This window comes from Stegodyphus dumicola, chromosome 3 (assembly GCF_044657685.1).
Source record: "Stegodyphus dumicola isolate Sdum_Otavi_A_Nest chromosome 3, ASM4465768v1".
Lineage (NCBI taxonomy): Eukaryota > Metazoa > Arthropoda > Arachnida > Araneae > Eresidae > Stegodyphus > Stegodyphus dumicola.
This window is the reverse complement of record NC_140770.1, coordinates 136,060,510-136,087,451: the sequence shown is the minus strand read 5'-3', so window position 1 is coordinate 136,087,451 and position 26,942 is coordinate 136,060,510. Positions and strand designations below refer to the sequence as shown.

At 33.0% G+C, this 26,942-nt stretch overlaps 1 protein-coding gene across 3 annotated transcripts in view; it reads right to left on the bottom strand.

The window, feature by feature from the left end:
* Positions 1–26,942, bottom strand: part of LOC118183632 (anoctamin-7-like) — a 383,713-nt gene that overhangs the window by 188,914 nt on the left and 167,857 nt on the right. For all 3 annotated transcript variants that reach the window (XM_035353229.2, XM_035353228.2, XM_085813343.1), the window contains one exon: positions 22,934–23,036. In XM_035353229.2, the coding sequence (XP_035209120.1) occupies positions 22,934–23,036 (103 nt within the window). The remainder of the gene's footprint in view (positions 1–22,933; positions 23,037–26,942) is intronic.

Here is a 26,942-nt window from a genome sequence, read left to right as displayed (position 1 = left end):
TATAATAAATATTTTCATTAAGTTTCGTCCACTTCACTTGCACACTTTTTTAGTTATTGTTAGTTTTCCTTTTTTTGCTTAACTTTTAGAAATCAGTGTATTATTTCATTGTTTCGTCGATTATTATTCTCATTATAAATGCATGGTATAGCAGTTGACGCATGATATAGCAGCGCTCATAGTCTAAATGAGATTTTCTTACAAACTCGTGTGGCAGTCATATTTAAGATAAAACACAAAATGTTTGGCAATGCCATCTTAATATTCCCACTTCCATTCTACGCAAGAGTTCGTCGTATACTATAAGAGGTCCGGAAAGAAATGCTGTATTTCATTCGTCAAAATAAAATAAATAATTTTATGGTTTATTTTAATTTATATTTTAATTTCGAGTGCCATCTAGAGGGCGAATTTTCAATTCTCAATTTGTAAAACAAAGAGTTTTAATAAAAAAATTCGAAAATTGTTGCAACAACTTGAATAGTATTCAAAGGTGCGATGTCCGGCGAAAAAAATGGGTGAGATGACAGCTCTCAACCGAAAACGTTTAATTTACTCGTTCTTGCAGAAACCATGCTGTAGAATAACTCATTTTTTGTTAAAAACGGCTGGATAATTGTCAATAAAAATTTGGTTTACTCCATATAACGGTTGACAATAGAGGTCTGAAGTTATGGTTTGACTTGGTTCTAGCATCTCAAAATGAATTATGCCCCAAGTGTTCCATTAGACAGATAACCGAACCTTTCTAACCTAATATATTTCTAACCTAATATATATATAATTTGATTTCATTTTTTATATTTTTCATAGGGATAGCTAATGGGATTTGATTAGGGGACTGCCATTGTCTTTTACATTTCGATTGTAATTAAACACCCATGTCTCATCTTACGTCATCACAAAATCAATACATATTTCTATGTTATGTCGATAGCATAACAAACTATAGATGATTTGCACTACTCTTTTCTGAAAACTACTCTTTTTTTTTTTTTTTTTTTCTGACAGAGTTTGTGAAACCCAGATGTTTTCTGTATCAACTTCACTGATCGGCATCAAACGCTCTTGAATGGTAGATCAAGGGGTGTTAAGTTTACCCAATGAATCTTCGATCGTTCTGTAGAGTCATTAGGATATTTGTATAGCAGGAGTGATGAAAAATTAGCAACGCCTTTCCCGGGAATCGAACCACGGACCTCTACAATACGCGCCCAGCTTGCAGACCACCACACCACAGAGGCATGCTAGGAAAGCGAGAGAAATACCTTATATACTCCCTCTTTTAAAGGACAACTGAGGTTTTTTACAGGAACCAATCTCCAAATCCTGGGTGTGGAAAATCATCATCCTCCACTCGTTTTTAGTTCGGGCGCCACTGTAGAGATATTAGGTAATTTGGATGCAGGAAAGATGAAAAACGAGCAACCGAACACAGACCTCTGGAACACGCGCCCAGCGTGCAGACCACTAAACCACGAAGGCAAGCCAAGGAGGCGGGGAAAATACCTTATATACTCCCTCTATTTAAAGGGCGACTGGGGTTTTAGGGGAGCCAATCGCCAAATCCTAAGTGCAGAGAATCATCATCCGCCACCCTCTTTTAGTTCAGGCGTTACTGTAGAGACATTAGGTAATCTGGAAGCAGGAAAGATGAAAAATGAGCAACCGGGAATCGCACCATGGACCTCTGGAACGCCTGCCCAGCGTGTAGACCACTACAACACGAAGGCATGCCAAGAAGGCGGAAGAAACACCTTATAGTTTGACTAAGAAGTCTTACAAATATCAAAATTACAAATTATCCAAACTGATTCCACCTTTGGCAATTACAGACATTTAATGCTGCTGGATAATCGTCACAAAATGTGTATTTTATAGAATTCAATGTTGCATAACCGACTCCTATAGTTTTAGAGTTGACCTTTAAAACAGGGATGTTATAAAAATCAAACTGATCTGTAAAATAAAAGAAAAGAGGTCAGTTTCACTTTCTAAAATATCTTCGGCGTACGCAACCTACTATAGTATTGAACCAAATTTGACATGCGCTAACATGGCACCGTTTTCAGATTCCCCCTCCCCTTACATGTTATGTTTTTGCTGGCATTCTAGGAAAACACAATACCTTTTTCTTGTATTTAATGTTCCCGGTGTACATTCCTGATTCAATAACAACTGTTTTAAAAAAGAATATTCATAATCAAATGATTTTTAACGGAAAATTTTGTCATAATATAATTACATATTCCTGTAAAATCTTTAAAACCAAACTCCGACGTCATTAAAAAAATCATTCGATAAATTTCAGCTCCTTAACCACAACTCCCAAACACTCACTCACAGCAAGCGCCGCTCAGACTCTAGGAAATTCTCATGCTTCTCTCTTACTCAATGCATAATTAAAGGAAAATTTCTCCCGCTGAAGGTAAGTATCGATCAGCATTAAATTGAAGCCGCTCCGACACACCCTTTAGAGGGCTCTAATTCGATTTTCCACCAGCACGGATCTAAATGCTCCAATTCCGAACATTATTCATCGAGCGAGATATTTTTCTGAGGAGAATTAAAGCATAATGCAATACGAAGCAGAGATTGCGAAACTTCATCAAACATGTATAAAGTTATAAAACATATTTTGGGATTAATCTGATGACTGTTGATTCCCTAATTGGGAAAAAGGAATGAATTTGTCACGAAGCGAACGACAAGGCCTTAACGACGTGAAAAGAAGATAATGAGAAACACACTTTTTTCCATTGCACAAAAGTATTTTGAAAACTCGGTCTTAGGCAATACGACCTAAATAAAATGCAGCGTATAAGCAGATAGAATACAAATAAAATTCAATACCAGATGACATACATACAACTGACATGATCGTACAAGAGCATACAGATTAAATTTAATAGCAGAATCAGAATTTGGACAACAAAAATTCAAAATACAAAGAACAAAAATTTTTTAAAAAATCTGAAAAGTTTAAGATTTTAAATTACGTCGAAACGGACGTTTTTGTAACGTTTTGTGTGTTACCTTTATTTATAAAATATCATGTTCTTTGCACTTAAACATAAAATTCAGTTCAGTAGCAATGCCGCAAAATAATTTTAAAATGAGCATACGATTAGAATTTCCGATACACAGTTCCGCGCGTTGGAGATAATAAAGTTTTTGTTTTCAGTAGAGTGTTGCATTCCTCGAGTTTAAATCGCCGAGTTTCAAAAATTCAAAAATTCGTTAAAGTTTTACAAAATATGAAATTGATAATAAACGAATTCCAAATTTGGGCTTCGAGTTGCCCACATTCGCAGGAGGATAATGTCATTCAAAATTGGATGACTCTAGGTACCGTCGTTTTATCACACAATGCGAGAAACATACATACATTTATGCAGATTCTTCATTATTTAATTTCTTCAAATATAATACAGGGCGATAGTAACTGGTGGTAACGATTTGATAAGTGACACGCCGTTGATAGCAATTCGACACTAAATCCTAAAACGAAAACAATAGTCCTTCAGGAACAAAGCTCCTTTGGACTTATAAAAGAAAATATCACGTGGTCTTGAACCACGTGATACCTTCCTAACAGATATTATTCATAACAGATATTAACAGATATTATATTCCATCCAATACCTTCCTAACAGATAATTTTCTGTTGCAAAGAAAGAGGTCATCATCATCAATGAATTCGGATTCGCAGAGAGGATATTCAGGATTTTCGAAAATGAGGGGCTTGCTGAAATGAGGGGCCAAGTAGGTCCAACTGCCAGCCGGAACGCAGCTACTGCATCATCTCAAGGGTAGTCTGGTAAATCGTCAAAGTCCTTGCATTTGACATGATTTTGGATATTACAAATAAAGAAGCTTTCAGCCTTATTGTCTATGACCTTATGAACTGTTTTAATTTGAGGTACTTCAAGTAATTTTGGAATCACTCTTAAAGATATTTCTCCCGCCTTCTTAGCATGCCTTCGTGGTGTAGTGGTCAGCACACTCGGCGCGTATCGAGAGGTTCTTGGTTTGAGTCCCGGCGAGGGCATTGCTCATTTCACGTCTCTCCTGCTTCGATGCAACCTAATGTCGCTATAGTGGCACCCGAACAGGGACGAAATACAATAGAAAATGGTTACCCAAACGCTGTAGGAAGCTAGTAACGGACGCTCTTCCGTCGAATGTCTCTACAATGGTGACCGAACTAAAAGAGTGGTGGATGATGATTCTCCACCATCAGGATTTGGCGACTGAGTTCCCTAATTCACAGCCGCTCTTTAAAAGGGGGAGTATATAAGGTATTTCTCCCGCCTTCTTAGCATGCCTTCGTGGTGTAATGGTCAGCACGCTCAGCGCGTATTCGAGAGGTCTCAGGTTCGAGTTCCGGCGAGGGCATTGCACATTTTTTATGTCTTCCACATAAAAATAACCTAATATGTCGAGTGTTCATTGCGAGACCATCCGCGGTCTCATTCCCAAGTACGCTTCAGTGAGATAGTATCTATTACTGAATGTTTCTCTTTGAGAATCAAATAAATATTTGAATAATAATAGGACACTGTAACACATCAATTTTTAGATTAAAAATCGTGCAATATACAGAATATACAGAACATTGTACAAAGTACAATGAGGTAGCCATCTCACATAAAAGTCTGTACTCTTTAGTTAAGTTTCATGCCTCTTCTACTGAATTCTCCTTCAAAATACAGGGTAGCGCAAAAGCACCTTCACGAATTTTAATTTCAATAACTGTTTCTGAAACTAATGTTTATTAAGTTTCTCTTCATTAGGTTAAAATATAAATACTTAGGAGTTTCGATATGGAGCGATACACGTCTGCAGAAAGGATAAAATAATAAATTTTTTATTTGGAAAACGGATGAAGCATTATTTCTACTCAGAAAAACTTTCGACGATATTTTAATGTCAGATATGCTTCGTTAAACCGTACGATATTGCAACTTGTAGCCAAATTTGAAAAGACAGGATCAGTAGGAGAAGCAAGGAGAGCAGGAAGACCTGGAAGACGTGCTAAAAAAAGCCCATAATTTGTCATCGCGAAAGGGGACATCATTTGTTAGACATCCTTGTTCGCAAAAATAAACTTCAAGAAACACACTTTGTATTATGAGTTTCAAAATATAAATTTACTTAACTTTTCACATACTTTTTAAATTCAAAACCGTAAAAGTACTTTTGCGCCACTCTCTATATGCCTACTTAACAGTGCTAAAAGAAGAGTTATTTTTTTTCCCTTTCGGCAAGTTTTCGCTCTGACTAAGATCAACTTTCACACAAGCATGCATTTAAAATTCACTAAATCTTAATTTATCCATTCCTAGTGGGTTACAATGAAATCTAGAATAATAATTAAAAAAAATGCCTGACTTCTGCTCAAGCACTTACGAAATCTGAATTGAAATAGTACAATTGCCAACAAACTCCCTCAAATAAGACACAGTATTCTTTCTTTCTTTTACCATTCCTAATTGGCAAGTCTGAATCTTTGTGGTCTTCGATAAATACTGGCTCCTTGAATAAACTGATTAGCACTAATTACTCCAGGCAACACAACGGGATTTCTGTCCATTAGGCATTGAGTTGCTAACTTTTAAATCCTTTTCCTTTTGCCCGTAATTTGCATAATCCTCTGGTCCGAACGAATACACGTAACGTGAAGCAACGAGAATATAAGACAATATTTAATGAAAGCTTAACCATTAGTAAAACATAAAATAATTATCACAAGCTTACCGCTAAACACCAACCAATAAAACAATCCTTTTCCGTTTAGGCGCAACAGAGTGCTGTTTGTACATAAATAAAAACAAAAAAATCTGATGTAGATAAAATCTGATCTTTATTTCTCAACTACAGTTGTCATCGTTTTAAAGCCATACAAATATGAGTTCCAATATTCACCTTGAACGGATTAGGGCGAGCACATTGTTTGGAATTTTAACTGTAAGCTGGCAAATTTTACAACGGTTCTTAGTTGTATAAACCGTTATCAAGCAATTACTATTATTTGTCACATTCAGTTCCGTGCTCGCTTTAGTTTTAAGGTGAAAGTTTTCAATTTGCTGAGCAATGCTATGGACGGAACTGAAGATGACAGTATTTGCAAAGGATGCATGAGGATGGTAATGATGGACGATCATATTCACCAGCCTTTGCCTGCCAGAATTGTTGGGAAATTATAAGTTGCATTCCAATATTAAGAAATGTAATTATACATATTAGGACTGAATAAAATAAAAAAAATATAAATATAAATTTTTCAGTTGCTTGATCTGAGAAATATCATTAACATATATTCCGATTAAATAAAATAAAAACAATCTGATGTGGAAACCATGTGACTTCCTTGTATAGCCTATAAAATTATACATATTTTTTGCTGCATTTCATTTAAACTTATTTCCTCCAATTTCATTTAGAGGTATGTTTCTTATTCAATCAATTCAATTCTCACTTCGCCGCAAAACAAAAATATATAAAAATTCAAATACCATCTTCATTAAAAATTAAAAAGTATAAAAAACATAAAACACCAAATACAGATAAAACAGTTTTTACAATTAAAACTAGAGTTCGTACGTAAAAGCAAACAATTCGGACAGCAGGCAAAGAAAGCAGATTTTTCGGTGCACAAAACTAAGTTTACTTTTGCTCCCACTCCGCAAAAAGACACAAAATGTGCAGAAACTCACTTAATTCACTATTCTACTGAGTTTTAAATATAAACAAATGCCGGTTCGTTATGCTTAACTCGCCTTTAAATTGTTGATAATTGTACATTTATTGCATGCAGATTAACTAACATAAAAACCTTAGTCGGAACATAAAAACCACATAATTCAATCACTTCTAAAGCAAAACAATGCACAATTTACCATCATATAAGAATAAAAAAACTATGCTCGCCGAGCCCGGTAACAGAGTGGTAATATAAAAGATCGGTGGAGCGGATTGCAACGAAAAACGGAGGTGCTCAACTATATGTTATAGTGGTCCCCTGTACAAAATTTCAAGGTTCTACGGCTACTGTTTCTTGAGTTATGCGATATACATACATACGTACAGACGTCAAGAAATAAATCTCTTCTGAATCCATTTTAAATCCATTTTAAAAACTTTTTTTTGCAAAAGCTGTCCTTTTTTCAAGTCCTTAAGTACAGATGTCACGCAAAAAACGTCGTTCAGATGGTTTCGTGAGAGGTTAAAATATGATATGCGAAATCTTTCGCAATTACAATATTTTCCATTACTTCGTATAAGGAAGTAAAAATGACACCAATACTTTTAATAATTATAATAATCTAACAGTTATTTTTAAAACATTCCGTGTTTATGTCTCATTTTCCTACACGCAACTCCGAATGCCAAAACTGCAAATATTTAATTCGGCCTTACCCACATTATTTTTAAATTTTAAAAATTCATTTCAGCTTTCAAGTAATTTCCGTTCGCGACAGGAATCGCTCGAAACCGATCAGATCAGCATAAAATGGTCATACTGCATTTGACCTCATTTAATCTTATTATTATTATTATTATTATTATTATTATTATTACATTGTCTTCGAAATTAGTGATTTATTTAAACTACTCAGTTAATTTTTATTTTACATAATCAGCTTACCAAAATATTGAATGCTGTTTTATCACCTGTTCTTCAGTCTACAATTAGTTACATTCCAAACATTTAACTTCAGAAACCCTCACGAAGCTTTCGTATATAATGCATGGAATTTGTAAAGGGAGACGTTAGAATATAATAAAAGGAAAACGAAAAGCTGCCTTGAATATTGCAAAGTGGAATAGAAAAGAAAAGGACGAGCCAAGTTAAATAGTTATTGCTCCCTACTTTAAACACGGGAAAATAATACAATTATGATAGCACATAAATCAACATAATGGGCAATTTCAACGAAACGTGTTTTAAAACTCTCTAACATGAAGCCAACATTTAGCGGTTTCAAATTTATTCTTAACCCATTAGCCGCTGGTGTTGCGTTGACGCAACGGTCAAAATAAATGCGTATATAAACATAGCTACCTAAGATATTTTATACCAGCAGATGATTTTGTGTAGGGAATTTTATGAAGATTATTTCTGTAAAAAAAATATTTGCCTTCAACAATCATTTTGTTTATAATAATTAATCTCATACTTTAAGCAAAATTTTCGACCGGGTATTTTTATTATTAAAATATTTATTAAAATATTTAACGCAAGAATTGCCGTCTTTATGAGTGATCTATTTTTAGTCAAGGTCACCGTTTATCAGAACATTACATCAGTCAGATGTTTATATTTGTGTTGGGAAGGAAGGGAAAACAGGTGTTGCGTTGACGCAACATCAGCAAAAAACGGGTAGTCAATCTCCTTTTTCACTCATTCCTTTCGATGTTCTGGTTCATGTTCTGGTTGTTTAAAAATGCCTAGAACGAGGTATCTTACATTAGAAGAAGCCCTTCAAAGATTTTTTGATGAAGAAACAGATGATGATAATGTTAATAATGATCAGAATGAAACTGATATTGTTGTTGTTCCCCCAGAAATTGCATAGGCTAGTGACGAAGAAGAAAGGAATGGCAATGTTTTAAATAATGATAATGATATTTTACCAAATGATACTGCTGGGGAAGTTGAAATTCACGTAAGAAGTAAGTTTCAGCCTTCCAAAAGCTGTTATAGTCATAAAAAGTTTAAAAAGCAAAAGACTGAAATCTTGAAGTGAATAAAAAAAGAACTGTTAGTTATGTCTCAGGAAGAACATGAAGAAAGAGATAGAAGAGAAATTATAAAAGACAAAACACAATGTAAAACTAGTGCACAGATTTTCGATTTTCTTTTTTGTTTAGACATTTACTCTCTTCTCCTCGTTGAACAGACAAATATATACGGTCAGAAAGAAAGAAAAAAAATTGCCCAGAAATTATTGCATCTGAAGCCTATATGAGAAGATTTATTGGAACATTATTGCTTACCGGATACCATTCTTTACCTCAAGAAAAAAATTTATTGGTCTTTTGATAAGGACATTTCTGTTCATGTACGAGAATTGATATCACGTTTGTAGTACAGGAATATGAAGCAGAATTTACGTTTGACAATAGCCAAGTTGACAATACTGATAAATTATATGAGGTGAGACCGTATCTAAACTTACTAAATATTACCACTTTTTACTAGTGAAAATATAACGTCTCTTTTAGATTCCAGACGCGAGAATGCATTATTCCTTTTGCAAACTCCTATTGAGAGTGTAGAATTAGCCAGAAATAGATCAGCAACAGGAAGACCTAGTAAATTCAGCATTCAAAAACCATTGCATGGAGATGGTAGACATTTTATCGTAAAGTCCGTTGATAACAAAAGACTTTACTGTAAAGAGTACCATAGCCAGACTGTTTATAGATGCAAAGTACGTAATGTAGCTTTACATCATGATTGTAATCAAGCTTTTCCTGCTTGAATCTTTCAAATGAAATAAAAATAATCTGTATTTATAAAAGAAATACAATATGTATTTTAATATTAAATTAATTACAAGCAAAGTGATTTGTAAAACGTTATACAGCTAAAAAGTAAACCTGCGCTCCACTCAAAAAAAACATCACACGAGTACAATCCTACTCACTAAACATCCGTAGTCTTAGTCCGCTGATGTTGCGCGAACGCAACACTCGTTTTTTCCACAGGTAAGAGCATTGTTTTTATTTTCAATGTAAATTTATGTTATAAATGCTTAATTTAATATTTGTTATTATTTTCATGAGAAAAGAAACATTCCTTGTAGTTTTGGCGGTTGATGGGTTAATATATCCTACTTAAAAAAATACCTTCGTCATTAAAATACTCTCGGAGAAGGGGGGTTTAGAATTTATCGAGTAATGAAAAAAAATACTTATGAAAAGGTATTTTATATCATTAAAAATATGAAACCGAAATAAATATTCACGAAAATAATAACGAGGAATTATTGCTGAATGTTCTCGTCTTTTATTACTTCCTCGTAAGAAGTAAAAAAGGAAGTATTGTACTCGCGAAAATTTTCAGGCATCATATTTCAACGCAAATATCCATTTTCACGGCTATCGAATGCAATTTAACAATGTTTTTGCATGACATCTGCACGCAAGAACAAGATAAAGGACTCTTTTCCCCAAAAAATATTGTAAAACTAATTTAAAATGAATTCTAAAAGGAATTTTATTGGCGTCTGTGCGTACGTACGTACCTACGTATCTCGCATAACTCAAAAACGAGTAGCCTCAGATATATATATGTCCACTCTGTTACTCGGCTCAGTTGATGTAAGTTCCTTTATTCCTATATGTTTGAAAATTGTGCATTTTTTGCTTTTAAAATGATGGAATTATGTTGTTCTTATCTTCCGGTTAAGGTTTTATGCCTTTAATAAAACTACATGCAATATTTTTAGAATTATCAACAATTTTAAAGTTGTTTAAGTGCCGCTAAGCCTAATAATTTTTTCCATGGCGGTCATTGCTTGTTTACGTGTGAAACAGCAGAATAGTAGATTTGTTGACAATCTAGAGAAAATAAGCTTCGAAATAACAAATATAACGCCTTCTTTTATTTTTGCGAATTAAATCATGCTTAATCCATTCTGGAATTTATTCGAGGAAATAAGTGTTTAAGATTTACTTCATAATTTTCAATACAGACATTTTGAGTTTTAATATATTTTTGCCTTGTCGCGAAGTGAGAACTGAATTAATTTAATGAGAAATACTAAATCGTCTGTGAATAACTGTTTCTTTTTGTTGTTGTTGTTCTTTGCTTAATTTCTTTTATACATCTTTTTAGATTTATTATAGTATTTGAATAGAACATGTCCAGAACAGATTAGATAATGTTTAATGGTATAAATTCTGTGCATTCTGAGTTAAAAAATGAATGAAATGTAACGCTGTTAAGTGAACCTAGGGCAGAGTGTCGCTATGGTAAACAAATATAGTGAATTTTAAAGAGTGCGTTTACTCTATTGTAGTTTATGCGCTATCGACGAAGTAGATTTAATTCAATCGAATAAGTTTAAATGAAATGCAAGAAAAAACAGGTATAATTTAATATTCCGTACAAGGAAGTCATGTGGTGCACACAGAGTTTTTTCTTGTACGAGGTACAGAAAGTCGCGAAAAATTTTGGGTTCTATATTTTAATCAAAATATCCATCTGACCGTTCTCGAATCCGTTTGAACGATATTTTACCGTGACATCTCTAAGAGCAGAATAAAGGACTTTTTTTTTTTTTTTTTTTTTTTTCCCAAAACGGATTGTAAAATGGATTTAGAAGAGACTTTTTTCGTGACGTCTGCACGTACGTACGTATGTATCTATCTCGCATAACTCAAAAACGAGTAGCCTTAGAAAGTTGAAATTTTGTATATCGAACTAGTATAAAATCTAGTTGTGCACCTATTTGCGTTGCAATCGGCACCAGAAGTGTATTCGTTTCGACACCAGATGTATATATATATATTCCCATTCTTCTACCCGGCTCGGTGAGCTCAGTTTTTTATTCTTATATGTTGGTAAATTGTACATATTTTGCGTTATAAGGACTGAGTTATGTTTTCATGTTCCGGTTAAAGGTTTTATACCTTTAGTTAATCTTTAGGCAATAGTTCTAGAATTATAAAAAATTTAAAAGTTTAAGTGGCGCTAGGCCTAACGGAGCCGCCATTTGTTTATATTTGAAACTTAATTAGAATAGTGAATTAAGTGAACTGTACCAACTTCAGTGTCTTTGAGCTCAGTGATACCAAAAGTTAACTTTCAATTCTGCGCAGCGAAAATTTTGTCTTCCTGCCCGCTGACCGAATTTTTTTTTTTTTCCTCCCGTATCAACTGTAATTTTAACTGAAAAAAAGTGTTCTTTTAACTGTATTTGGTGTTTTAGGTTTTACTGCATTTTACAGATTTTAACGAATTTGTTTTTTCAGTTTTTATGTAGCTTTGCTTTGTCGCGGATTGAGAAGTTAATTGATTGAATGAGAAATATATGTCTAATGAAGTTCGAGAAATGAGTTTAAATGAAATGCAGCCAAAAATGTGTATAATTTAATAGACCGTACAAGGAAGTCATGTGGAGTCCACATCAAATATTTTTATTTAGTATGCAACATTTAGATAGGAAATGAAGTTCTTGATGACTTTAGTCTTTTCTGGAAGGAGTGACCTTTAGGAAGATGACTAATGGCAACAGCAATCGCTTGATTCTATTTGTGCTAAACATTTTTTAACGACAAAATGACACAACACAAGGTCACATCAAAATGATATTCTAAGAACAATACTTTTATAGTTATATGTTTAATATTCATACAGTTATTGTGTAATTTAAATTTTAAATGTGACTTAAAAAGTTTTAAGTATGTTCATAGCTTTAATTAAAAGTAAATTGTAAGTAAAATGAATTAGATTTCTTAAATCAGCATGATATAAAAGGCGAACTGTTTACGCTATTTTCTTTCACGCGGGGAATTAAATTAAAAATCTTAACAAAATATCCAAGGTTCGTTTCGTGAAATTGAATTTTTGAGTTGTTTATATACTGGGCTCTTCTTCTGAGTTGCGTAAGTTAATTTTTGAAACAAATTGCTAGTGCTTTCGATTAGATGACGCATTTTACAAATTTTTAAGACAGTGATATGAAGAAATCCGTCTAGACTAGAAGACTAATTTATTTCTTGCGAATTTATTTGGTGAAAGGATAAGTCACCTAAGCATTTCGAAATAATTCGAAAACATTCCGCAATTGAATTCGGCAAAACGTAATACATATATGCAACATGTAATACTACAAAAGAATATTGAGATGAATTAGAAAGAAATCTGAAAGGTTTCAGATGTTAATGGTTACCCAAAAAGATTTGCTAAGTTTTTTTTACGGTCTCGTGGAGCTCGCAGTCTACCAGTCTGCTCTTGCACTCACTCTTGCTAAGTGATTTTTTGTTGTTGTTATTTTTTAGCTTCATTAGCATCATTTTCTTCGCATCTATGCCACAGATCAATAATAAAATCTGCATAGCAGCACATGCTTAGAATCCATAATGGAGTGTTAAGTATTGGCATAACATTTTTATATTTTTTCCAATCTTTTCTGAGTTCAACATATCAATATTCCCCTTTTTTAGTAAGATGGCTGTCAATAAATTTTCTTTATCTTTTTATCTTTAAGCTTTTACGTGTTATCTTTATTTATTAAATATCATGGTCTTCGCATTAAGCCTCATAAATTCAATTCAACAGCTAAATTACAAAATACAAATGTATTAAAAATACAGTATATTCTTAGAATTTCCGATAGAGTCTTAGAAGTTGCCATACATATTTTTATATTCACTTCACTATTTCTTTAAGAAATGGAACAATTTTAATGAGTTTAACTAATGCAATTTCATAAAAATATTGAATATTTCTCATGACTTTAATACTAGTTTATTTAAATTAACAACATTAAAAAGTAGAAAAAAATTATTAAGAACTATGTTTATTGCTTTTAAATCACTTTTTTTATCACTCAATGATTTTCAAGATTAAATTTGGAAGCCAGAATTTTGTGCCTTTACTGAACTGCAACACGCTGGCGCGTGGAAGATAAAAGCATTTTTACTTCCAGCCACAGAAACACATTGCTTTCACAGAGCCAAGTTTGCTAATTAAAACTGTAATATTGTTTAACATTTTAACATTTTAAGATTAAATTGTTTAACTCTTAAACATTTTGTTATTTAAAATTATTTTACATTTTCCCGAATGGCAACAGTCTCGCGTGCTGGTTATAAAAATGTTTTATTTCGAAGAGTATTCTCAGTTTTCGCTTTCAAATCGTTGAGTTTGTTAATAATTATTTTTTTAAAGTTTTATAAAATATGAAATATAAATTTCGAAATTCAAAAGTCGAGATTCCAGGTGTCCATGTTTGTGTGCAGGACTACGTTATTCAGAATTTTATGGCTCTAGGTACCGTCTTTTGTGATAGAGTGAGGAACATAGATACATACATAGATACAGATTCTTCATCATTTAATTTTTTTAAGAATAATGCGAGGCGATAATATTTGGTGGCAACAAGTTGAAGAGTGATACGTCGTTTATAGGAAACCAAGCAGAATCCTATTTCGAGACCAATAGCCCTTTTTGGGTTAAGGAAAAAAAGTCTCTCCAGCGATCTTACGCTGTAAAACGCGGTAAAAGGTCTGAGAAGTACAGTCGGCTACTAATTAACCGAGGCCTAATTACCTAGGTTGCGTATTAACCCAAAGTTGTTTGAAAAAGGTAAGTTTGTTTATTGCGAAACGATGGGAAAATAATACCATAAATCATTGAAATGAATAAAAATTTCGAGAGGAAATTAAGAAAAAGAAAAAAAAAATTGCGTAAAATAATAGGAGTGATGTTTCTGTATGAGATATTTTTAATGCACATGAGTAGGTTTTCCACATGGTATTTATTCTTAATTTGATAGATCATAAATTAAATAGTTATACACAAAGGTCCATTCTGGCTTTTATTTTCGTAATCAAAGGTCGCAGACATAGTATACTTCCAGTTACAGAAATGTTTGACATGCGGAAAATATGACATTTTGAGATGTTTGTGACATATGTTTTGACATTATGAAATTAAAAAAAAGTTTTATAAAAATTAGAAAATCTAACTTTTGCCTTGAGGGGTGGGTTAATAAATAAATTACAATCCTTCGAAGTTGATTTTTTTTTCTTTAAATTCCATTCTTTGATAGTCGTTTGGAATTTACTATTATATAATATTCCTTAACTTGAAATTTTGTTATAACTAGTATGTAGAAAGAATTTCCACAAGCTTAATTTATAAGTTTTGAAATCCTTAATCTGTAAATTTGTTACAACTAGTATGTTGAAAGAATTTTCATACAATTTTAATTTATTACGTTTTATAAGCTTAACTATATTATTAGTATTCTCATGCAGTTTGGTTATCATAGAATCATAATTCAATAATCATACAGAAAAATTCATTAATATATAAATACTTTTAAATTTACGCAAAAACTGCTAGGATTAAGGACAATACCGGGGTCGGATAGTGTTTTCTATAGTAGTTGCGTTCTACGTATTCGCGGATTTGGAGTGCTTGATGACCACACTCGATGAAGAATGAAAACACAATTTATTTGTCAGTATTACTCAGGACAATTCCAAAGACAGTTTACAGCCGTGGAGAAAGCTACGATAAACACGCGGAAACTATCAGCAACAGAGCCTTCAGGTTGCAACGATGAAGACAGCTTCACGGCAAAGCACTAAAGTACAGATCCCGACTCGGTTCGGTCGCTCTCGAGCTAATCTCTGAACTCAAAGCACTACCACTGAACTCAATACACTCAAGATACTATTAACGATAAAACTCAAGATACACTGTTACTCCACGTACAGGTAGGGTATTTATAGTTTTTGAGTTGTTTTCGAGAACATTCTGGGGTAAATCTATAAGAATTCGTTCTAGAATGGTCTCGCTCTGTCTATGGCACATAGCCTGTTTTGTCGCTAAATGGGCGATTTCGCGCCAAATTTGGCAACCCCGCCTTTTTTTTGCCATTTTCTGGCAACCATAAATACGCTTTGCGGGGAAGCTTTCTTACGGCAGCTGGGCGGGCTTTCGTAACAATACGAATTTTGTAAGATTCTGTGATCAAGCTCTCCTTTTTGAAAAACATAACATTGATCAACACTTTTAAAGACAACTGGTATAGAAATGTTTTTCATTTAATTTATTCGCATCAGAAGCTGTTTTCTAAACTGATTTTTCACAGTTTGTTACGTATAAATGCAAACATTTCGCTCTTCGGTTTGCGTACGGTTCCTGATTATGATCCCTAACTCTAAAAGAAAACATCTCGGTCAAAATTTTGTCTGCCATATGGGAGTTATGTTTTGTAATATTCTATGAGTATAACATTTTTTCCCTAATGCAATTGTAGAGATCAGAAGAATGCATAAAAACTTAGAAAAGCAATTAAAAAAACTAAAATTTTAAATTTAAAAATGTCCAAACATGAATACCTGCGTCAAACATTTTCATATGCGAAAGAATATGTGTATGACCAATGGTTGCGATAATGAGGGCAGGTACAGACTTTTAAACGATGCTTATAAATATTGTTAAATCAGCAATCAAAAATTAACTATTAAGTAATAAAAAACAAATTAAGTGTACATACAGTACTTTTTTGCTTCCCACTGACTTCTATCGAAATAAAAAAAAAAGTAAACAAAAGCATTGCTTTTATTTTCTTTCGAAACTTTCTTTTGTATTACTTAATTTAACTGTGTTTATTTCCTTGTACGAAGTAAAGGAAATATTGTAATACCGAAATAGGGTATCACATTTCAACGAAAATATCCATTTCAACCGCTCTTGAAACCATTTGAACGATGTTTTTGCGCAATATATGCACGCACAAACAGAATGAAAGACTATTTTTTGCCAAAAAAGGATTTTAAAATCGATTTAAAATGAATTTAAATGTGATTTTTTCTTGACGTCTGTATGTACGTATGTATGTATCTAGCATAACTCAAGAAGGAGTACCTTTAGAACGCTGAAATTTTGCATATGGGACTGCTATATAATGTAGTTGTGTACCAACCGTTTTCGTTGCAATCGTCTGCACCAATCGTACGTATACATGGTAGATATCCAGGCTGTTAACGGGCTCGATGAGTTCAGTATTTTATTCTTATACGTTGGTAAATTGAGCATTTTTTGGTTTAAAAGTGATTAAATTGTGCTGTTCTTATGTTCCGGTTAAAATTTTTATAACTTTAATTAGTCTGCATGTTATAGCTGTATAAATATGAATAATTTAAAGGTTGTTATGTGCTACTAAGCCTAATGAAGCCGCCATTTGTTTACATTTGAAACTCTTAGCAGAACAGTGAATTAAGTCAGCTTCTGCCCCAACCTCAATATCTTTTTGCCGAGTGGGAGAAAAAGTAAATTTTCGGTTTTGTTTTTCTGACCACTAACCGAATCGCCTGCTTTTGCGTAGAAATTTTAATCTAATTTTAATTGTAATTTTTTCTAACTGTTTTGACTGTATTTGGTGTTTTATGTTTTTTATATTTCACAATTTTTAATGAAGATGCTCTGAGTTTTTATGTATTTTTGCTTTGCAACGAAATGAGAACTGAATTAATTGAATGAGAAATATATATCTAATAAAATTCGAGGAAATAAGTTTAAATGAGATGCAGTAAAAAATGTGAACAACTTAATAGGCAATACAAGGAAGTCATGTTTTGTCCACATCAGATTTTTTCTTTGAAATTTACGTAGCCAAATAAATTTATTGTTAAATTAAACTGCTGACAATATTCGCACAGTTAACTTGGTCATTTGCTTAATAATGTTGTGTTCATTACTTATTTACCTTTAAAACGGATTCGAAACGCAAAGAAATGTACAACACAAGAAGCAGCCGAAGCATTTAACCTCATAGATATGGCGCTAGGGAAATTAGGATCGAATGATACTAACACAAATGTTTCGAGAATGTTAGAAGCCGTATACATTCCGATATGTCAGGAATAGGGGGTCATCTACGATGACAGACAGTGTATAATCATACAATCTATTCTAGACATACTTATAAGACGTCACTCACAACCACGTGAATGTAACAATTCATACGACCTCAACTACTCTCAGCTTTCAACATCAGTTGGGAAAGACTTTCAACATCAATAGGGAAAGAAGTTGGCTAAGAATAGCATTTCTCAATAATCCACCTCCACTGCAGACTCTTTCACTAAGTTCTCTACCACAGGTCATCTTTTTATTTGAAAAATGCTGTTTCAGATTGTTTTTATATTCTTTTATATATTTTTAAACTTATATAATTTCGCAGCATTAAAAATAATATTATGTAAATTATTTATAGACTTTACATTAGAAAAGGCGAAGATAAAGAAATGTGTGTGGCGTGGTCGCATTCAGTTGCTTAGTGCTTATTAATATTAATTTAACCATGTTTTTATCCAAAAGATTGTGTACAGTGAAGATTTTGATTAATTTTATAAGTTTATTTATTTTGTGAAGTTTACTGCTCCATGTTGCTCATAATTTGAGTTATGTTGTAAAATAAAACAATAAAATAATTTATCCACTTTCGTTTAACCTTTATTTAATATTATTTGTCAGCTGAGAAGGGCTATTAGTGTTGAAACGGCATTTTGCATCGAATCACTAAACGCGTTGAATCACTTTTCAAATTGTTGCCACAAAATATTATCACATTGCACTATATTTAAAGAAATTAAATAATGAAGAATCTGCATGGATGAATCTAAATTTCTCGCATTGTGAAAAAACAACGGTACCAAGAGAAAGCAAATGCGGAAAATTCGTAATTTAAAAATTAAATTTTAATTTAAAATTTTTTATTTAATTTTAAAGAAATGAAATTTTGATTAACGTAATTCTCCACCCAAATATGGCACTTGAAAGCAGGAATTCTGAATTTGTTTTATTACCTATCTCCTATATTGTAAAATTTTAACGAAAAACTCAACGATTTAAAAGCGAGCAGTGACAGCACTGTACGGAATGAAACATCTTTAGCACGCGAGAATATTTTAGCCCAAAAAGTCGTTATCACAAATGCTCTCAAAACGTGTATAAGTGTATGAATAAAAAAACGCCCCTTTGAGCGTAATATAAAAAAGTTTCAGATTTTTTTTATTTATTATTAACCCTTAGCGCTCTGCACGTTTTTGTACCACTGCCTACCAGCAACTCCGGCACATTTTAGCAGCGGAATGCAGCATCCAGAATATCTGCATAAATCTCTGTCTTGTAAATATTTTACCAAAGAAAAGGGATGTGACTATTCTCCTTAACTGACCAATAATCCTGCATATTCGCCAGAGGTATCGTACCCATATTGATAATAACTCGAATAAAAGCCCAAAACTCATCCTCTTCCACAGTACGCCACGTTTTCCAAATAGAATTACTAGATATTTCTTTATTCTTTAGAACATTTCTGCGTAATTGTTTGTTTCTTTTATAATTTCATTTACCAGTTCGTTTGTGAAAAATAATTTGAAATATTGTGTCGGCTGTACAATATTTGTAGGAATATGTGGTCCAATGACCTTTGGCGATACACTAAAATGTATTCTATCCGGAATATCTAATTCTTCCGTGACATCGCGCCATTCATCTAAGTCTTCTGGCGACTCTTCGCTTTCACTTTTAAGTCATCCTTGCTAATAACCTTGCTAATGCAGTCATCTTTGCTAATAACTATCATTCGTCGTCTCTTTGGTAGTATAATTTCGGAACCACTACTTGAAGTGTTAGAATTATAATCAACATTGTCTTCCACAATATATTCTAATAATGAAAAATCAAACACGTCTTTACTATCACTCAACTCTATATTCTCATCACAATAATTATTTTTCTCTATGTTAATAACCATAAATTGGGTCAAATAATGTTTCAATCGTAACAGTAGCAAGACTGAGCACGTTTTAACTGCAAATAACAATTGCCAACGCCGACGATTCCGTAACATCTTAAGCTTAATCATGCTAAAAACATTGGGCTCCGTAGCGGAGCCTACGGAGTTACGGAACAAATGACGAACGGCTTCGTAGCGGAGCCAAAGGAGCGCTAAGGGTTATTTTCGTTAATTCGTGATTCGTCACTTAACAGATTTTTTCCAAATAATACTTCGGAGCTATAAAAGTCAATTCACGCTGAAATGAGACGCTGCATTTCAGAAATTCACTCAGATATTTACTTTGCGCAAAGCGTTTGATAATTTTTTAATGGATAATGCTAATTAGGTTTGCCTTTTACATATTCTCTGCAAAAATGAATTCCATCTATTGGATATTTCATGGAATATTATTATTTTTAGGTTATATAAAGATAAATTTGGACAAAAGAGAATTTTGTGATTTGTTGTTGAGTTTTATGCGGCGTAAGTGCAAAGAATGGGATGTTTAATAAACAATGTTAAAAAGGTTGGAGACAAAAAGGCAAAAATAGTTGAGTATGTCATCTTACTAAGAAAACATAATCTTGATACGATAAACTGAGAAAAGAAAAAAAAAAGAATGTTTAGCAACACTGAACACTTTATCCATAATTCTAAAAATACACTGCTCTTTAAACATTTTTATAAAAAATTTTACTATTGAATTTCATGCGGCGTAAGTGTGAATGATAAAAGCGATGTTTAATAATAAAGTTAAAAAGACAAAAATTATGTTAGCAGGAATTAGTCCAAAAGTATTCTTTTAAACTGCTGTCGTGTTAACTATGATATATCGTCATGAAATGAATAGTTTGTTCCGAAAAAACCATCCTGGCTGTGCTACAGTTATCTATATATCTGGAATCTGGGCCATCTGTTGTTTCTAAAGTTAAAATTCTAGCCCATGGGAGCAACGTTGCAGAAACACTTATCGAAAAATCTTTAAGTGCCTATTATAACGAATATATATACTAATATGCAACATTTAAGCGAGAAATTCCTTTTTCAACACGCTACCATGAGATTGCCAAAAAAAGCCAACTCACTACACTAGATTGAGTCAACTAGATCCAGCAAAAGTAGCTCATACATGCTTACATTGGTCACTCACTCTGGAGGCGATGCCCGGAGACCGAAACCCCCAACGACAAACTTTCACTACAGTTCTATGTAGCGATCACTCTGCCGGAGACAGACTTAACTGTATCCCTAAATCCCTATCGAGTCAAAACGGACCACCGCAGGAATACTGGTTCTAGTATTGTGGAAAGGTAATTACTGTTCACTCCGAACATATGGACCTTAGGAGTTGCCACCTCGGAGGAGGGAATCAACACATGCGACATGCGACGGAGGACGTGTGCACCACTCCTCTACCAATACGGTTAATCGGTATAGCTCCACGTCCACCTTTATCTAGATAGCCACTCAGAGGCGTTGCGGACGCCTCGCAAACCCAGAACCCGATGCATCCCCGAGGGTAGTCCAGCAGACAAGCGCCCCCCCAGGAAGAAATCACTCACACACAACTGCCCAGTATTTATTGATTCAGTAATCCAGTAATGCGTATATGTAAGGCCTATATATTTACGGCCTGCTTACGAAATCCTTGCTAATTAATAATCTTTCTGTCACACATGCAGATACTAATAACAATATACGCGGATTCAGATATATGCAGATATGAATATACAAAATTATATCCAGCATTATGCATATATACGCTGATACAGATATAAGTAGATACAATGATCTGCAGATGATGGTACCGCTATGCTGAAGTATATGATACATAAGAACAAAAGGTGCATGAGATATGTAGGATGACATAAATATGAACCTACATAAGGTGGCATACGTAAAATGACATACACGTACTTAGGAACATAACGTGTAGAGTAAGTTACACATTACGAGATGATACGAGATATACGATACAAGGTGCAGAAAATACTAATTTTATGCAGATGCCAGGATACACGATACAAGGTGCAGAATAAGTTACATGATACAGGATATTACGAGATAATATATGCAGATGCCTGGATACATGATGCTAGGTACAGAATAAGCTATATGCTACAGGATTATGCTAAATATATGATACGAGGGACAAGTGACGGGGAACGTGGGCATTATCCCTTTACCATTGTGGTTAACTGGTACAGCGCCATGTCCACCATTATCTAGAGTTTGGACAGCAGAGGCCACATGGGAACCTCGCAAGAGACGCCCAGACCCAGAGCCTAATCCATCCCGGTGGCAGTCGAGCTGACCAAATGCCTCCGAGGATTTCTCTCAGCCGAGTATTTGTTGAGAATTTAAAACAAATACATGGCTAAACAAGGGCTGTAATATACAATGATTATTGAATACAGGAGATTATTTATGAAGGTTAAAATGCCAGAACATGTTACTTATGGCACTAATATAATCAGTTACAACTATTATTATTACTACTATACATTCTGCTATGTCACAAAGATACCCTAGCGATATATACATTTACATACAATTATGTTTGCTGCATCATATATAGTATGCATTAACGGAATTGTACAAAAATGCTTAACATTTAATATATTATTACTTCTAAAATTAGTATACTGAATGCCTGGTACGAACTGAAATTAAGCATATTAAACTTTTCAATGCGTTTAAAGAGATACCATCATTACTCTTAAACAACTTTTCATGAAAAAACCAAAAACATTTGCAGCCTACCGAACAGACAATTTTTAAAATAGGTAATACATAAAAACCACTTTGTGGATGCCATTACTTTAAAACACTTGCTGCGACATATATAGTTTGCATTAAGAGAACTGTACATAGGTACTTAATATTTAACACTTGCTAACATTAAAACACTTGCTGCAACATATATAGTATGCATTATCATAACTGTACATAAATACTTAACATTTATTAATTTATTACATACGAGAAAAATGAAACATATAAAACCATTCGATGCATTTCAAGAGATGCCATGGTAACTCTTATACTACAACTTGTTATGAAAAATGCACTTACAGCCTACCGAACTGACAGTTATTAAAATAAGATTGCTTGAAATGAGAGAAAATATATAATAACCACATTGTGGAGGCCATTACTTAAAACTCTTGCTGCAGCATATATGGTATGCATTAAGAGAACTACATAAATACTTGAATACAGAAGATACCAGGGAAAAATCTTCTGGAATTATGACCCAAATCGGAAAAGTTGCTTAGTTTTGCACACTAGTTAAGTCCATTATCTAGTAGGTTTGTTTGCGTATCTTGAAATTCGTCCTCCAAAAACTGTTATATATAATATTAAAAAGAATAAATTTTGAAAATTCTTACCAATTTTTCTTTTGCAATCTCTGAAGTAGGTGGACTTGTCGCACTTCGGGACATTTGGCATGATGATTCCACAATCATTACTAAAAGATTGAGTATCTTCTTCCTGCAATGAAAGTTTGCAAATAAATATATACAATTTCGTCTGAAACACAGCATTAGAAGCTCTTTAGTACAGCCCAAAGAGAAAGTAATAATAAATACGTGCCTTATTTTATGTATATATTTCTTTTCAGACGATTAATGCGAGAAATGTCGTCCCGAGAACATTATCTTTAAATGATTAATATTGATAAAACAATAGTTCCGGAAACAACGAATGCGAGAAGAAATAACGTTACTTAAACAGAATTGTATTCGTGATCCGAAATGGCGAATATTTTGCGCGGGGAAATGATTCCCGATAGATGAAATTTCTATCGTATTTATTTTACAGAACCTGCAGAAAATGTAAAATCAGGCACGTGGCGTTTCATTGGCTCTGCTGTTGATTTACACGTACAGATATGTGAAACTAGCTCAATCTACCATTCGGATTGAGATTGGAAAGGAACACTGTTCAAAGGTTTTAGCTTATCTACTGGTAAACAATATTTGCCCTAAAAATATCGTACATTTGCTGTGGCTAATTTCACTTGTCGGACCTAATTGGAACAAATCCACGAATTTTATTTTGGCAAGAAGCGCATGATTGTGGCTGTCGGTGACATGGACTTTGAGCACAATATAGGTGACAATATGATTTTACCCAGGTCCGTCCCAATTTTGGTGCACAGTAGCCCGAGAAACGGGTCCGAGGGATTTCCACTATTCTCCCCCTGCCACCAAATCATACCCGAGCCCAACGAATGATACAGGAGCCAGGAGCACTAAATAATATATCGGGGGGGGGCAGAACTCCTTTATAAGAATGAATTAATCAAAGATTTGTAAGAATTAGTGAAATGAGGTAAGCTTTCAAGTAACCAAAATATCGGTAACGTTATATATTTTATAGGAAATATATGAAATTTTATTTTCTAAATAGGCTCTAAACCAAAAAAAAAGTAATAAGTACTCTTTTTTTTTTTTTTTTTTTTTTTTAAATACGTCGAAGGAAAATATTTTTTAGGGTTTTATAGTCCTGAATAAGAGAATTTGGAGTCAAAGCAAAACAAAAAGTATTGATAGAGGGAAATATTTGTATCAGACCTCATGTGCAAGCAATCAAGTTAAATAAATTCATAGCGACATCTTGGATAATTAAGTCTTTTCATTTATTAAATAAAACGTTTCCTCGTGGCAATAAACGAGGATAAAATATTATCATAAAAAAGAATCATTTTTTAGTCCAAAGGGGCAATTTGCCCAGAAGAGCTGTTAATTTCGTTTCGGCATTTTGCGCTGATTCACTACAAGTGTGGTTTAACTTTTCAAATTGTTGCCACCAAATATTACAGCCCTGTATTATATTTGAAGAAATTAAATAATGAAGAATCCGCATAAATATATGTATGTATGTTTCTCGCATTGGGATAAAACAACGGTACCTAGAGCCATCTAATTTTGAATAAGGTAATCCTCCTGCAAATATGGGCATCTGGAAGCCTAAATTTGAAATTTGGAATTTTTTTTATTATCGACTTCATATATTGTAAAACGTTAACGAATTTTTGATTAACAAACTCAAGGATTTCAAAGCGAGCAATGGCGCACAGAAAAACATTTTTATCTCCATCGCGCGAGACTGTGTATCTGAAATTCTAAAGATATGCTCATTTTAAAATTATTTTGCGATATTGCTCTTGAACTGAATTTTTTGGTTTAAGTGCGAAGAACGTGATATTTAATAAATAAAGGTAACACACAAAATGTTACAAGAATGCTCCTTTGCACGTAATTTAAAATCTGAAAATTATCAGATTTTTTGATTGTTTAAAGTTTTAAATTTTCTTTCTGAACTGCAGTTTTACTAAACATTTTTAAAGTTAATACCGATTCTAAAATACAGTATTTATCCTCAATTACCATCAGGATGATTGGCCATCTTGAATGACATATTATGCACATTTGTTACAGTTTTCTTCCTCTTATTAACGTTATTTCATTGTGTTTTAATGCTGTACGCTTTAAAATGTCGGGTTTTCTAGGAGAGCCACTTTCCGTCATTATAAACAAATCTCCCCCAATAAATTAATATCCTTGGTATTATCAAAATTTCAGAATAAAAATGCCTTATGTCCAAAAAATTTCTGCTATAGCCCCTTCAATCTATAAGAAATTTCTCCAGTCTACGAACATTTACTTGAACTGTTTGGTGTTAAAAGAAAAACAAATGCAAGAAATTGTTGTTTACATTAGGAAACATTTTATTTTGAAAATAGCGGAAAAAACAGGAAAGCTCGGTTTGTTTTTCTTGAAATTCAGCTTGAAAAAACACCAGGAAAAAAGGCATTTAAAGAGATCAATGCAAGGCCATCGCTTTCGATCAAATTTCCTAGAACTCTCTTGTATTTTTCTCCCCCTTCCCCGAAGCAAACAACCCTTTTTATTGTTGTCCGTAGATTTAGACCGTTTCCTTCTTCCGCTACAGTTCTTTATTCTCGACGAGTTCATCTTTTCTATTTTCTCTTGCGGATCGATAAGCGGATGTTTCTGCTAGCTTACGTCACAGACCATGAAACTAGAATTGTTTTTGCAAGGAATTTCATGAAATCTTGCATTTTTTCAACTTGTTCCCAAAATAATAATACTAATGTTACAAAGAAATTGGCTTTGGTTACACAACAATAAGGATAGCACAAACTCCATAAAACCACGGACCTAGATTTCATTTTAAAGCTGCATTCCGTAAACATTATTTTCCTTTTGTATTATTTTTGTGAAAGCATAGTATGTTCATATTTACTTAAAGCAAATAAAATACTTTTTAAGCCTTTCGTTTAAGGAAATTTTTTACCGGGATGTCCCTTTTCTTCAAGAGCCTTGGTTCCGCAAATCGATGAAAATACCGATTTTTTCAATTTTTCCTAAAAAATACTTTAACAGGCTTACTACACTGAAAAGAAGTTTTGAAACCATCTAACGATAATAAATTGTATAAAAAGGCTTCTAAAAATTTAGAACAGTTCTTTAAAATGCTAAATCTTCCTTCAGTGTTTTTTTTTTTTTTTTTAAGCTTCTTAATTGTTTCAGTAGCTTACTAAACATCAGTGTGAAAGAAGAGGAATGTAATTAATACGATAGATATTATCAGCAAACTCTATTTAAATATATAAATTGATTTATTTTAATACTAAGTGAAATTAGGGAAAAAATTCTGCTTTTTCAGTTTTGAACTGGCAGGTTTATCTCTCTATCGATAAATATTCTTTGCTATGCTTTTTCAATAACTGAAATCGAACAAGCGGGTTTATCTATCTATATATATATACATAGCTAAGCAAATATTTCTATGTGTATTATCAGTCAATTTTTCTACGCTTCTTGAAAAATTGAAATTATATTTCATAATACACAAACAGAAAGAGATGGCTTAATAAAAGTGATTAAGTTCCTCACAGCAGCATTATTGAAAATCGTGCTGGAAGAAATATTAAAATCTTCAATTAACATACTCCTAAATGAATTGAAAATGCAATTTATAAATGAGACCAAATGGCTAAAAGAAGAGAAGAAATCACATATACTTCTGAGCGGTTTTAAATAAAGTGTTTTACGTCTATTCAAATTTCAAATTCTGCTTTTTAAAAAAATGAACAAAACGACAAATTAATATTATTAATGATCTTTATAAATGTTTTAATACTCATTGTAAATGTTTCAGAAAATATATTATAATTCATTCATACAATAAAATTGTTTTGAAAGTGTTTTACAAAATAAAAACAGGTAAAGAAAAATTTTTCTTTCATTTTATGGTTTTTCTCTCGCAGTATTTCTGGCAAGATAACGTTTTAAAATAAAAACTTGTAATTTATGTTTATATTAACCAACTGAATAATAATAGTTTTACTTTAGATATATATGTATT